Source organism: Bubalus bubalis, chromosome 3 (assembly GCF_019923935.1).
Source record: "Bubalus bubalis isolate 160015118507 breed Murrah chromosome 3, NDDB_SH_1, whole genome shotgun sequence".
NCBI lineage: Eukaryota > Metazoa > Chordata > Mammalia > Artiodactyla > Bovidae > Bubalus > Bubalus bubalis.
Window position 1 is genome coordinate 14,696,372 of NC_059159.1, and position 11,818 is coordinate 14,708,189.

Genomic DNA, 11,818 nt, shown 5'->3' on the forward strand with positions numbered 1-11,818 from the left:
CCATCCGAGGATTCTGGGATTAGGCCTCTTCTGTCTGGGTGAGGGGGCGGGGAGTGCTACCACCATAGCCATGGTGGCGGTGGAGTGCGTGCTCTTCCTAAGCAGAGCCTGCGCTGGGCGGGCAGCCTGGTGACTCTACCCTGATCAGTTGCAGGCCCAGGGCCTTCTGTCTGGCCGACAGCGACGAGGAGTCCTCCAGTGCTGGCTCCTCCGACGAAGACGATGCACCAGAGCCCAGCGCCGGAGACAAACCGCTCCTCCCAGGGGCTGAGGGGTGAGTGGATCCAGCTTCTGGGGTCTCCCGGGGGGTCAGGGCCGCAAGTTGGGCGTGAGCTTTGCATCGCCTTTTCCCTCTTTGATCTTCCTCCTTCACTTTGAGTGAATGGTTTTTGCATTAATAATTCAAAGCCAGTGGCTTCAAATTCCAGACCCCAAATCAAAAACACCCAAATAATTTCCCCTTTTTAAGAGTTCAGACCAAAATGGTTTTCTCAGGCCATTGGAGTAAAGAATACGAGAATGGAAGGGATGTTTAACACGAGGACCATAAATTGCGCAACACCTCCCCCTAGTGTCGGTGGGTAGCATTACTTCCCTTCTTACGGGTCACGTGCCTCCAGTGATCTTCTGTTAATAGTTCCTACAAAGTTGAGACATTCTAATGATTTCTTTGGTAAATTTTGGAAACGTGGATCACTTAGATGACCTTTTGGATCATGAACTTCATTTGGGGGGTTCCTTTTGCCTGGTACTTGGACTGTGGAATGATCCAAGTGCTTAGGCTGCCTCTCTGTAAGGATCTTTTAATTATTTACAGTGAGCAAAGAAACTGAAATGATAAACCAAGTGATTCAGAAGCATTTTTAAGAAAACATCAACCTGTTCTGTTTGAAATCCTACAGAAGATAAAAAGAATCTAGATGTTTGAGGAGTTGGCTGTAGAGTTTGTGTGCACTATTGAACTCCCCACCTGATCTTTAGAGTAATGGCTTTTTTCTACACACATACATATACTATTCCTGAACTCCAGATCTGCGGGGGATTTTAAGAAACAAATATCCTCTCTTCTTAGGGCAGTCATAGGTAGATGTGGCCTGATACCGAAGCTTACTTTCCTGGCCTGCTGGTACATCACCTTGATGTAGCTGTTCTCTTTAGATGCTCCTAAAACTCTGACAAGTAATTGCTGCTCAAAGTTAGTGTGACACTATCTGAAAGGCAGATGTTTTACTGTGTTCTGTGGCCCTCTTAATGCAGCCTGATGTCTTATTTGCTATATAGAGACAATGAGATTTTTTTCTAAGAGGGCACGAGATTTGTATTCAGTATTTGAAGGTTATTAAGGAGAACAGGTGAGATGCATTCCCTGCCTGCACTGTGGGAACTTGGCCTGACTCTCCATCATCAAGACTAGGCTCCATCTGATGTCTACACCTTATCTGAACTAGTAGTTCTCACCCAGGGGTTATTTTGTTCCCCCTACGGGACATTTATCAATGTCCAGAGACACTTTATTGTCTTAACTGCTGGGAGATGATGTGCTGTTGACATCAGGGCGGCCAAGGTCAAGGATGCCGCTAAACATTTCGTACAGAGGAGCGTCCACAGCAAAGAATTGCCCAGTCAACAGTGTCAGTGGTGCTGCTGTTGAGAAACTCTGGTCTAAAATCAGGTGAACAGAGAGCCAAGTTTCTGTTTATGAAGGAACAAAGTCAACACTAACACTTGCCTGTCTCTCATTTAAAGGTATGTTGGAGGTCATCGAACAAGCAAGATCATGAGGTTTGTTGATAAAATTACCAAGTCAAAATATTTCCAAAAAGCAACAGAGACAGAATTCATTAAAAAGAAGATTGAAGAAGTGTCCAATACACCCCTACTGCTAACTGTAGAAGTACAAGAATGTAGAGGAACCTTGGCAGTGAACATTCCACCTCCTGCGACTGATCGAATATGGTACGTATGTAGAAGGCCCCTCAGGGTCAGCCACTGATACCCTTTGAGCATGATCATAAAAGTCATAGTCTGCTGGCCCTTGACATTATGGAAAGTACCTTCTTCCTGGGAAGAAGTACTTTCAAACGTTTTTCTTGGGACCTTAAAGTTAGTTGTAAATCTGATTCTACTTTTCTTCTGTGAGTGGTTAATTCACATATAAAGATATACCTTCAGGGCTTCCCAGGTGGTACAGTGTAAAGGATCTGCCTGCCACTGTAGGAGACACAGGAGACCAGTGTTTGATCCCTGGGTTGGGAACATCCCCTGGAGGAGGAAATGGCAACCCACTCCAGTATTCTTGCCTGGAGAATTCCATGGACAGGGGAGCCTGGAGAGTTACATCCATGGGGTCACAAACAGTCGGACACAACTGAGCAACTGAAGCACGCACATGTGTTATTATGCCATGAAATAATAATTCAGATTTTTTTTAAATGGTGAGAAATACCTATCTTTGACATGTCCCTGGTGGTCTGGTAGTTAAGACCCTGGGCTTCCACTACAGGGGGCATGGATTCAATCCCTGGTTGGAGAACTGAGATCCCATATGCTGTGCGGTGCAATCAAAAATTAAACAAAAAAATACTCATCTTCACACTTAGGAAGAGTTAAGGTCAACTGGTGAAGTTTGTGGGATGAGCTGTTTCTCGGTCTTCCTCCTCTCTCAAGTCAACCCTTTCCACCAGGAAGAAGAGCTGCGATTTGTAGAACGCTTATTCTCTGCCGGGCCAGTCCTCACAGCGTCCTGTGGAGACAAGGCTACCATTATGCCCCACTTTACAGATGGGGATCACACATCCAGCAGAGTCCTGGGCGGTGAGGGAAGACCTGCCCAGGTCAGACCTGCACGTTGAGGAGGCAGGATGTGCGCTTGGTAACTCTGGTAGATTGTGAAAGTCCCTCAGTCATGTCTGACTCTTTGTGACCCTGGAATTCTCCAGGCCAGAATAGTGGAGTGGGTAGCCTTTCCTTTCTCCTGGGGATCTTCCCAACCCAGGAATCAAACCCAGGTTTCCTGCATTGTGGGTGGATTCTTTACCAGCTGAGCCACCAGGGAAGCCCAAGAATACTGGAGTGGGTAGCCCGTCCCTTCTCTAGCAGATCCTCCTGACCCAGAAATCGAACCATGGTCTCCTGCGTTATAGGTGGATTCTCTCCCAGCTGAGCAACTGAGAAGGGTGACCCAAAGAGTTGTCATTTGAATGAACCAGTGGGTTTTAACCCTACCTGCCTGTCACAGTCACCTGGGGACTTGTTAAAGCTGTGCCGAGCCCAGCCCCCAGGATTCTGGGATTGGGAGACTAAGCCAGGACTGAGAATCACTGAAAAAAATTATTCATGATCCCCAGCAAAAGAAAATCACTATTTCTAAATCTCAATTTTAAGTTGGCAAGTAAGACCTATAAATATGCATAAGGGTATATAGTGATTACATAAAAGACCGCCTTGTACCAGAAGCTACACTCATATGAAAAAGATTGTTGTTGTTGTTTAGTCGTTAAGTCATGTCTGACTCTTTTGCAGGCCCATGGCCTGCAGCCCACCAGGCTCCTCTGTCTATGGGATTTCACAGACAAAAATACTGGAGTGGATTACCGTTTCCTTCTCCAAGGGTTCTTCCCAGCCCAGGGATTGAACCTGAGTCTCCTGCATTGGCAGGCAGATTATTTAACGCTGAGCCACCAGGGATGCTGCTGCTGCTAAGTCACTTCAGTCGTGTCCAACTCCTAGCGACCCCATGGACTGCAGCCTACCAGGCTCCTCTGTCCATGGGATTTTCCAGGCAGGAGTACTGGAGTGCGGTGCCATTGCCTTCTCCGGAGCCACCAGGGCAGTCCCTATGAAAAAGATACCTCTGTTCTCTCATCACATGAAACCAGCATGCTGCTGCACATCCTTGGTGTTCAGAAGGACTTGTAAAAATGATTACAAAAGGGTTGTTTAATTGGCTGATCATTTAATGATGATATTGGTGTTTTCCTAGTAAAAACTTTAAAATACTATTTCGGATTTTATTTTTAAAAAGTAATATTTTCACTGGAAGAACATGAAAACAACAACAAAAACTAAGAACCTATAACTTTAGCATCCAAAAATAACCAGATACTACCTTACTGTGCAGCTTAATAAAAAAAATTTTTCTTAATAGTAAGAGTTGATACATATCTTCTTTTTACTCCCAAGCTTTGACTTAGGAGTTACAAACACCACTGCTCAATGGTAATTAAAATTAGAGGCCTCTAGCCTAGTAGCTCCGGAGAAGCAATGGCACCCCACTCCAGTACTCTTGCCTGGAAAATCCCATGGACGGAGGAGCTGGTAGGCTGCAGTCCATGGGGTCGCTGAGGGTCGGACACGACTGAGCGACTTCACTTTCACTTTTCACTTTCATTCATTGGAGAAGGAAATGGCAACCCACTCCAGTGTTCTTGCCTGGAGAATCCCAGGGACGGGGGAGCCTGGTGGGCTGCTGTCTATGGGGTCGCGTAGAGTCAGACACGACTGGGGCGACTTAGCAGCAGCAGCAGCAGCACTGCAGGAGACGTAAAAGATGCCGGTTCAAGCCCTGGGTCGTGAAGATTCCCTGGAGGGGGAAATGGCAACCCACTCCAGTATTCTTGCCTGGACAATCCCATGGACACAGGAGCCTGGCGGGCGATAGTCCATGGGGTCGCAAAGAACTGGACATGACTGAAGCGACTGCGCATGCACAGCCTAGTGCTGCTCAGTGCATGCTCGAGTGCTGAACTATTTGCTATTAATCCACAAAGATAACTATACATATTCAGAGTGTTTAGAATATTTATAGCAACTTGCCATTTTTATCTTATGGGCAGACCTTGTCTGACTATGCTTTGCTTTCTTGCACTTGCCCATACTGCATTTTTTACAGATTAAAAGTTTGTGGCAACCCTGTGTTGTCAGGTGATAGTTATCATTTTTTTTTTAAGCAATGAAGTACTTTTTGATTGAGGTGTATACCTTGTTTTGCACACCTAGTAGACTACAACATAGTGAAAAGACAATTTTTATACGCACTGGGAAACCAAAAATTCACGTGACTCTATTACAATGTTAGCTTTGGTGTGGCAGTCTGAAACTGAGCCTGCATATCTCCAAGGTGTACCTGGATGTTTTAAAACGTTGGTCCATAATGGATCAAAGTTTTTAGTTTGAGAGCACATAGTCTCTTGACTGGATGCTTTACCAACAGTCCCGAGTGCCAGTCGGCTCCACTGAGAAGCCGTAATAATCACAGTGTGGAGTGAAAAAGCAGGTCACAGAAGGCTCTCTGTTTATGCATGTTAGGGGTGTGGGGGAAATCAATCGTGTTTCTCTCAGTGGTCCTATCTTGGTTATAGATCCAGAGAGAGACAGTGTTATTTCCTGCTTTATACACTTTTATATTTGGGGTTTTGTAACAGACGTATCGTACTCTCATAAAAATAGAAACAAAAAATATCCTCGCCATTTTAGGAAAAACAAAAACCAGAAACAATGCCCAGGTCATGGACTTTTCCAGTGGTGTTTCCTGGCTGTCTTAGTTTGTCCCCAGTCATCACAGCCCTGGGTCCGGGGAATTCACAATTCATACCTGCTGCAGTGAAGTATTTTTTTTTAGAAGGGATTTTTCAGAAGAAGAAAACATTTTCAAGTACTGATAAAGCCTTGTGTAGATGAGGAATGTTTACTCTGGGTACCATCCACTTCTTTTCTTTGCTTCTAAATGTGGTTATTTGTCTTCTTTTAAAAGGTATGGATTCCGGAAGCCACCATATATTGAGCTGAAAGCTCGGCCAAAACTTGGAGAGAGAGAAGTGACTTTAGTTCATGTGACAGACTGGATAGAGAAGAAACTGGAACAAGAATTTCAGGTACACCTGCTGGGTCATCTGGTATTTCATGCTGAGTCTAAAAGCTCTGGGCAGAACAGAGGTCCAGGATCCTCCTTGGAAAATCTGATAATAGCTATGAACCCTCATCTGGGGAAAGGACACATGTGACCAAAGAGGCATAAAATTTCAGGTTTAGTTTTAGAAACCCTGAAACTCATCCACATCCTGTTACATAGTCTTCAGAGGAAACTCAAAACGTTGGGGTCAAAGAGCAAAATGACTGTCATGTCCCAGTAGGCCTGGCGAGGGTTAAGTCGTCCATCTGCTGGGACCATCTTTGGACTTTTCCCCTAGGTGGGGCCTGGAGTTGGTCCATGAGTAGCACCTGGCCCGTGGTCAGGGAAGCCATTCCTGCTCTGGTATGGTACCCACCTTGCTCAGTTTGTGTGTTTCTACAAACATTCTACGTGCAGCTACCACCTGCCTTGGGAGTTCAAAGATGAATCAGGCCTCTCCCTACCCTGTGAATCTTTGAGGGTAGGCCTGGAGTTGACTCAGCCAGAGCTCATTCTCCAAGCCTGTCTCTGCATTCTTCCACCACAGGAAATAGCAGTGTGGACAAGGCCTTGCAATGAGCTATTTCTATTAAATTTTTATCAGGTTTTTGAGGCATAGTTGACTTTTAAGGTGTTATGGATTAACAGACTATTTTATAATGAATTTCACTTTCTGAAGAAGACCCATATTATGTTTGCAGTAGTACCTTTTAAGTCATTGCCTTTAAAATTATACTTTTTATTATCTAAAAACTATATTATTTAAAAGCTGTAGCTGTAAATATAACAACCAGTTTATGGAAAGCTTCATTTTATCTCCAAAAGAAAAAGCACTTTGAACCTAGTGAGGGGAAAAACAACCTCATGCCTTGGTTCTTTTCCTTTTTCCTACGTGAGGAATTTGGGTGGGTCATCTTTTTTAAGAGTGTTGGGGTAGAATGGTCACCCCTTCTAGGGGGCAGACTTTGGTGCATGGTATTTTCAAGGCAAGTTGGGAAGTTGAAGGGTAACTGTTTGCATTCTCCCAAGGCCACATGCTTTTGTTTTTGCTTTTGGAAGCATTGCTGAAGTTGAATACATTGCCAGAATTCACTTACATAAAATTAGTTTATAAATAGGCAAAGCACCATTACTGTCAATCACTGATTATCCTTTGGGTGTTCATGATAGTAGAATTTCTTTTCTATGCAGCTTTAACTGGTTCTGGTTTGGGGAAAAAAAAAGAGCTTACTTTTTTGTTGCTAGGATTTTAAGTGCTAGGATAAAATATACTTAGAACAAGTGTTCTGGATATAGTAATTTGGAATCCTGTGAGCAGCTTATGCCAAGTCTCTTAATGTTATTTATCAACTCATGAGTAATTTTATTATATGTACGTGAACTCAAAGGCTGCTTCTGCCCCACAGCCTATTGGGTTCTCATATTCACACACTGGTGTTGATCCCTCAAGGCTTTCTGAATATTATAGAGGAATTAGTTTGGAATGTGTAAGAAAAGTTGTTTCATATGTATTTTAAAAACTTGTCTAAAGCCTAAAATTCTTATCAGAACACAATAGGGCAACTCCCAGAGAACAGAGCCTTGTTCCATGTCTGTTCCTTCTTTCTGCAGAAAGTTTTTGTCATGCCAAACATGGATGATGTTTATATCCCCATCATGCACTCGGCCATGGATCCTCGCTCCACGTCCAGCCTCCTGAAAGACCCACCTGTGGAGGCCGCTGATCAGCTGTGATGGGTGCAGTCCTGGTGTTCCCAGTAGTGGGAGATAAGCTCAGTGTGGGGTTCTCGGCTGCCATCTGGGCTGCAGCGCTGGCCTTCCCTTGTGCCACCGCTCTGCCCTCTGCCTGCCGGTGCCGGTCCCACCCTGAGGCGTCCTGAGACTGGGGTCCAGATTGCCTGCTGCAAAGCTTTGCCTCAGCAAAGGAAAACTGGAAGGATCATCCCGGTGGATCCAGAGGTTACTGGTGACTCCCACCCTGGCTTTTCTAAGTCTACCAGGTTTTGTTGTACCACAAGAGCACATTAAGAGCGAAGCTGCACAGCTGGAAGGCTTCCCTTTGCCTCCTCGATGCCTCCAGGGTTTTTGCTCAGCCAGCCAGCGCAGTGGAATGTTTTCTCACTTCCCCAGTTTTTGTGTGGCAGCCCCAGAGAACATCAGTGTGGTTCCATGTGTGGAGGGTGGGGAGTGGAATTTTGTGAACTGTGTCTTTGGTGATAAAGAGATGTGCATAGCAACTTACTCTTATTGTGTTTTGGAAGCAAGTAGCCATAGAACATACAACTCTTAACACACTACCAGCTGGGGCGAGAATGGTGGGATTTATGTGTACATTAGGCAAAGCCATGAGATCAAACCATCCCATGCCTTCTACCAACAAGGTACAATCACCTGGTTTCTAACTGATCCCGTTTTCCTGAGACCTGAGCATATGTGAAAATGTCAAACACTGCACAAGACTGGATTGGAGTGCGGCCAGGGAGCCAGAGCCACCGTCCATCCACCTGGCGCTTCCTCTGTGCTCTGGGAAGCTTTAAATAGGCATAAATGCCTTGTTAACCTAATTGGCTAGGGATGTTTTGTGGGCAGTTTCCTTTTCTGATGGCCAAAACAGGACTGCTCTCTTCATCTTGAGTCAAGACCAAAAGTTCGCTCAACATCAAACACTACAGATCTCAAAATTAACGTGACATTAAACATTGCCAACTGTATTTTGTGCACTTGTGTCAGAATGTTTAGTTTACAGGTTTCAGGGCTCTCTCAACTGTATAATTTGCTTTGAGAAGTACACTCAAAATACAAATTTTTAATTGTTTAAAGCTGCATTCAACATCAGACTTACCTTGGGTGACTTTTGACAACTACATCTGTGGACAAAGCTAATAGTGTTTTTTTTAAACAGCAGCAGCACCTTGCCTGAACATGACTTTAAAGAAATTAATATATTGAAAGAATATATTTGAACCCTTATTTGATTACTTTAATTGCACCATTAAAACATTTGACTTAAATTATTGGACCATTCCAGTTGGTGTGCTGTTCTCATTGTGTAGGCCAATTTGCCTGTCAGTCCGCATGTCTTCTTCACTGGTCTTATAATTTTTGTGCAATAATTTAAGGCAAAGGACTAGATGCACTATTGTGTAAAGAGATTACACGACTGTACCTTATTGCACTTAATCAAATAGTATGTGGGGGATTTACAATCGCTTGCATTGTTTCACAAATAAATATCTCATGTCAAATACTAGATAAGCATCCAAGTTATTTCTACTTAATCCTGTTTAGGTAACGAACAGAATAAACTATGGCACAGAATCTGAGCCGTCAGCTGCCAGTGGCAGCTTCAGTTTCTTGAGTGATCACTGGACTTGTTCTGTTGAGGATCCAACATAGACCACACCTTGGTACGCGCTATGTCCTTTGGTCGTGTCCGACTCTGCAACCCTATGGACTGCAGCCTGCCAGGCTCCTCTGTCCATGGAATTCTCCAGGGTGGAATACTGGAGTGGGTTGCCATGCCTTCTTCCTCCAGGGGATCTTGCTGATCCAGGGATCGATCCTGCACCTTTGATCTCCTTCACTGGCTGGTAGACTCTTCACTAGCACTACCTGCAAAGCCCTCCTAGGCTGAGTTCACACCAACTGCCTACTAACTTGGAGCCACCTCCATTATTAAGCAACAAAGCCGTTAAGACTCGGCACTTGTGCATACTTGCCTTTCAACACCTGCCACCTTGTCCTTGGAACTGATGCACATTTCAGCTAAGCTTTGGAGCCTGTTGTCATCTGTGTTTTAACCACAAATTGGCACTTGCCATGTACCTCTCCAAGGATTAAATCCTGTGTTGCTGCAGCTGGTGACCTTCAACACCCACCCCCTACAAGTGGAGAGCAGTAATAAAGCACTCTGTGCTCCAGGCAGGGACTGGCAGACAGGTCTTCAGATACATTTTCAGGAGCTGAGTTCAACTTTCTCCCTTCATACCTACAAAAACACTGAAAACCTCATGGTGACAGCTGTCCCTGTGACTAGCAAAAGCTTTACGAGACTAACAAAGCTAGAGAAATACGTGCTCAATTGCATGCGTCCCCTCACCAAAATCTCTTTTGTACTGACTTGCTTCTTTGGAGCAGTTCCCTGGGCTGCAGCTCTTATTTTGCCCCAAATACAACTTCACTTCAGTCCCCCAGTTGTCTCTTTGCCACCCGAGGACTGCAGCACGCCAGGCTTTCCTGTCCATCACCAACTCCGAGAGCTTGCTCAAACTCATGTCCATCCAGTGGATGATAAAACTCAACTCTCCCTTTGTACACGTTTTTAAAAACCCAGAATGCGGATTACACCTGCAAGTAGATGCCTATGTTGTGCCCTGTGGCAAAATACCTTGGTACTGTGAACTGTTCACATTGTCTGGGGCATACCCTGTAAGTCAAAGCAAGTGAAGTCGCTCAGACGGGTCCGACCCTTTGCAACCCCATGGACCATAGCTACCAGGCTCCTTCCTCTATGGGGTTTTCCAGGCAAGAGTACTGGAGTAGGCTGCCATTTCCTTCTCCAGGGGAATCGTCCCAACCCAGGGATCAAACCTGGATTTCCTGTATTGCAGACAGACGCTTGACCGTCTGAGCCACCAGGGAAGCCTATTTTAAGGTAGTCCGCGAATACCCCTTATCAAAGTTAGTAAGCTCATGAAGCCCAAGACCGGGAGGCAATTTCAGTGGAGTACACCACGGCCCTTGAACCGTTCAAGGCCACAGCCTATTTCTCATCTCCTCTCCCTGCAGATGGCCATCCACACGGCGGTTAAATGAACCTGCGCGTCTCACAGGTCCCCATGAAAGTGACACTCGGACTCAGGGAAGTTACAAGAAATAAGCAGACTACAGGACCCCCGACGTCTTCCCCAGGCCTCTGTATACCCCGCCCCGACAGCCCAGGGCGGCCGTGTCGCTCGCGGTTAAAAGGGCCGCCGCCGCGGGGGCAGACGACCCCAGTTATGCGCGAGCACATGCTCTGGCGCTGCAGCCTGACCCCCGGCGCCACGCGCAGGCGCGGCGGGGGCTCAAAGGCAGCGCGTCGCGACAAACAACATAGGACACCAGCACTGGGATCAAACCATTTTATTGAGGGGCTTCGGGGGAAGATCGAAAAGCCGGGAGGACAATGACATCCGACGTCCTTCTCGAGCCATCTGCAAGAACAAGAGCTGTGGGTGAGGAGTGCGATGTGCCCGCAAGCCCGTCTATTCCCAGGCGCCGAGGCAGCCCGACTCAGACTCCAGTTCGCATCACCCGCGTCAGCAGTCTAACACGTGCTTTATTTGGGATGTCATCACCGCAGGCCGCCCTCCCTCCGCCCGACTCCCAGGCCCCCGACACAAAACAAACACCACCTCACCCGCCCAGCTCTTCAGCAGCTGAAAGGAAAGGAAAGGAAACTGGCCTGGTTTCTACTTAAAGAAGCAGACCGGATGTAGTTGGGCGGGCCTTACCGCTATTGACCAATTGCAAGTTTAAACTTCCTGCCACGTGACTGTAAAGTAACTCACTGATTGGCCGGGCTCGCTGAGTCCTCCAGAGTATAGAGTGGTTATATGCCAACCATAGAGATGGGGGTTAAGTAAAGGCTGTGTCCTAAATTTAGTGTCCTAATTCTTCTGATTTCTTTAATCACCTAGGTCACCGGCTTGTGAGTGGTGTATCGCTCTATAGTACACAAAACGGAACAGAACTGACAGTAGGGCGCAGGAAATGCTTAACCTGTTAGATACTCTGTTCCACGAGCTAAGCTAGGAGCTGAGGTGACGATAGTCTTGCCCCTGAATTTAAAGTAACCTGTTCTGGCAGAAAAAGCTTGCATTTGAAAGCAAGTCGATGTGCAATCAAATCCTGACTTTGTGATGAATTCGCTTCTTGACCTTGATC

At 45.9% G+C, this 11,818-nt stretch overlaps 1 protein-coding gene, 1 long non-coding RNA gene and 2 other non-coding genes across 7 annotated transcripts in view; 1 reads left to right on the forward strand and 3 right to left on the reverse strand.

Annotated features, from left to right (window-relative positions):
* Positions 1 to 9,140, forward strand: part of TEX2 (testis expressed 2) — a 110,744-nt gene extending 101,604 nt beyond the window's left edge. For 3 of the 4 annotated variants that reach the window (XM_025279825.3, XM_025279826.3, XM_025279827.3), the window contains 4 exons: positions 149 to 274; positions 1,747 to 1,956; positions 5,753 to 5,873; positions 7,502 to 9,140. In XM_025279825.3, the coding sequence (XP_025135610.1) occupies positions 149 to 274; positions 1,747 to 1,956; positions 5,753 to 5,873; positions 7,502 to 7,624 (580 nt within the window). In that variant the 3' untranslated portion in view covers positions 7,625 to 9,140. The remainder of the gene's footprint in view (positions 1 to 148; positions 275 to 1,746; positions 1,957 to 5,752; positions 5,874 to 7,501) is intronic. The other variant, XM_025279828.3, reaches the window with a different exon arrangement.
* Positions 9,141 to 10,836: 1,696 nt separating this feature from the next.
* Positions 10,837 to 10,969, reverse strand: LOC112584148. The gene has a single exon (XR_003108491.1). It is a non-coding gene; the product is annotated as a small nucleolar RNA SNORA76 (small nucleolar RNA).
* Positions 10,970 to 10,999: 30 nt separating this feature from the next.
* On the reverse strand, positions 11,000 to 11,386 carry LOC102393386. Its single transcript, XR_329444.3, has 2 exons — positions 11,292 to 11,386; positions 11,000 to 11,085 (listed from the first exon to the last, which is right to left on the reverse strand). It is a non-coding gene; the product is annotated as an uncharacterized LOC102393386 (long non-coding RNA).
* Positions 11,163 to 11,232, reverse strand: LOC112584122. Its single transcript, XR_003108468.1, has one exon. It is a non-coding gene; the product is annotated as a small nucleolar RNA SNORD104 (small nucleolar RNA).
* Positions 11,387 to 11,818: the final 432 nt, after the last annotated feature.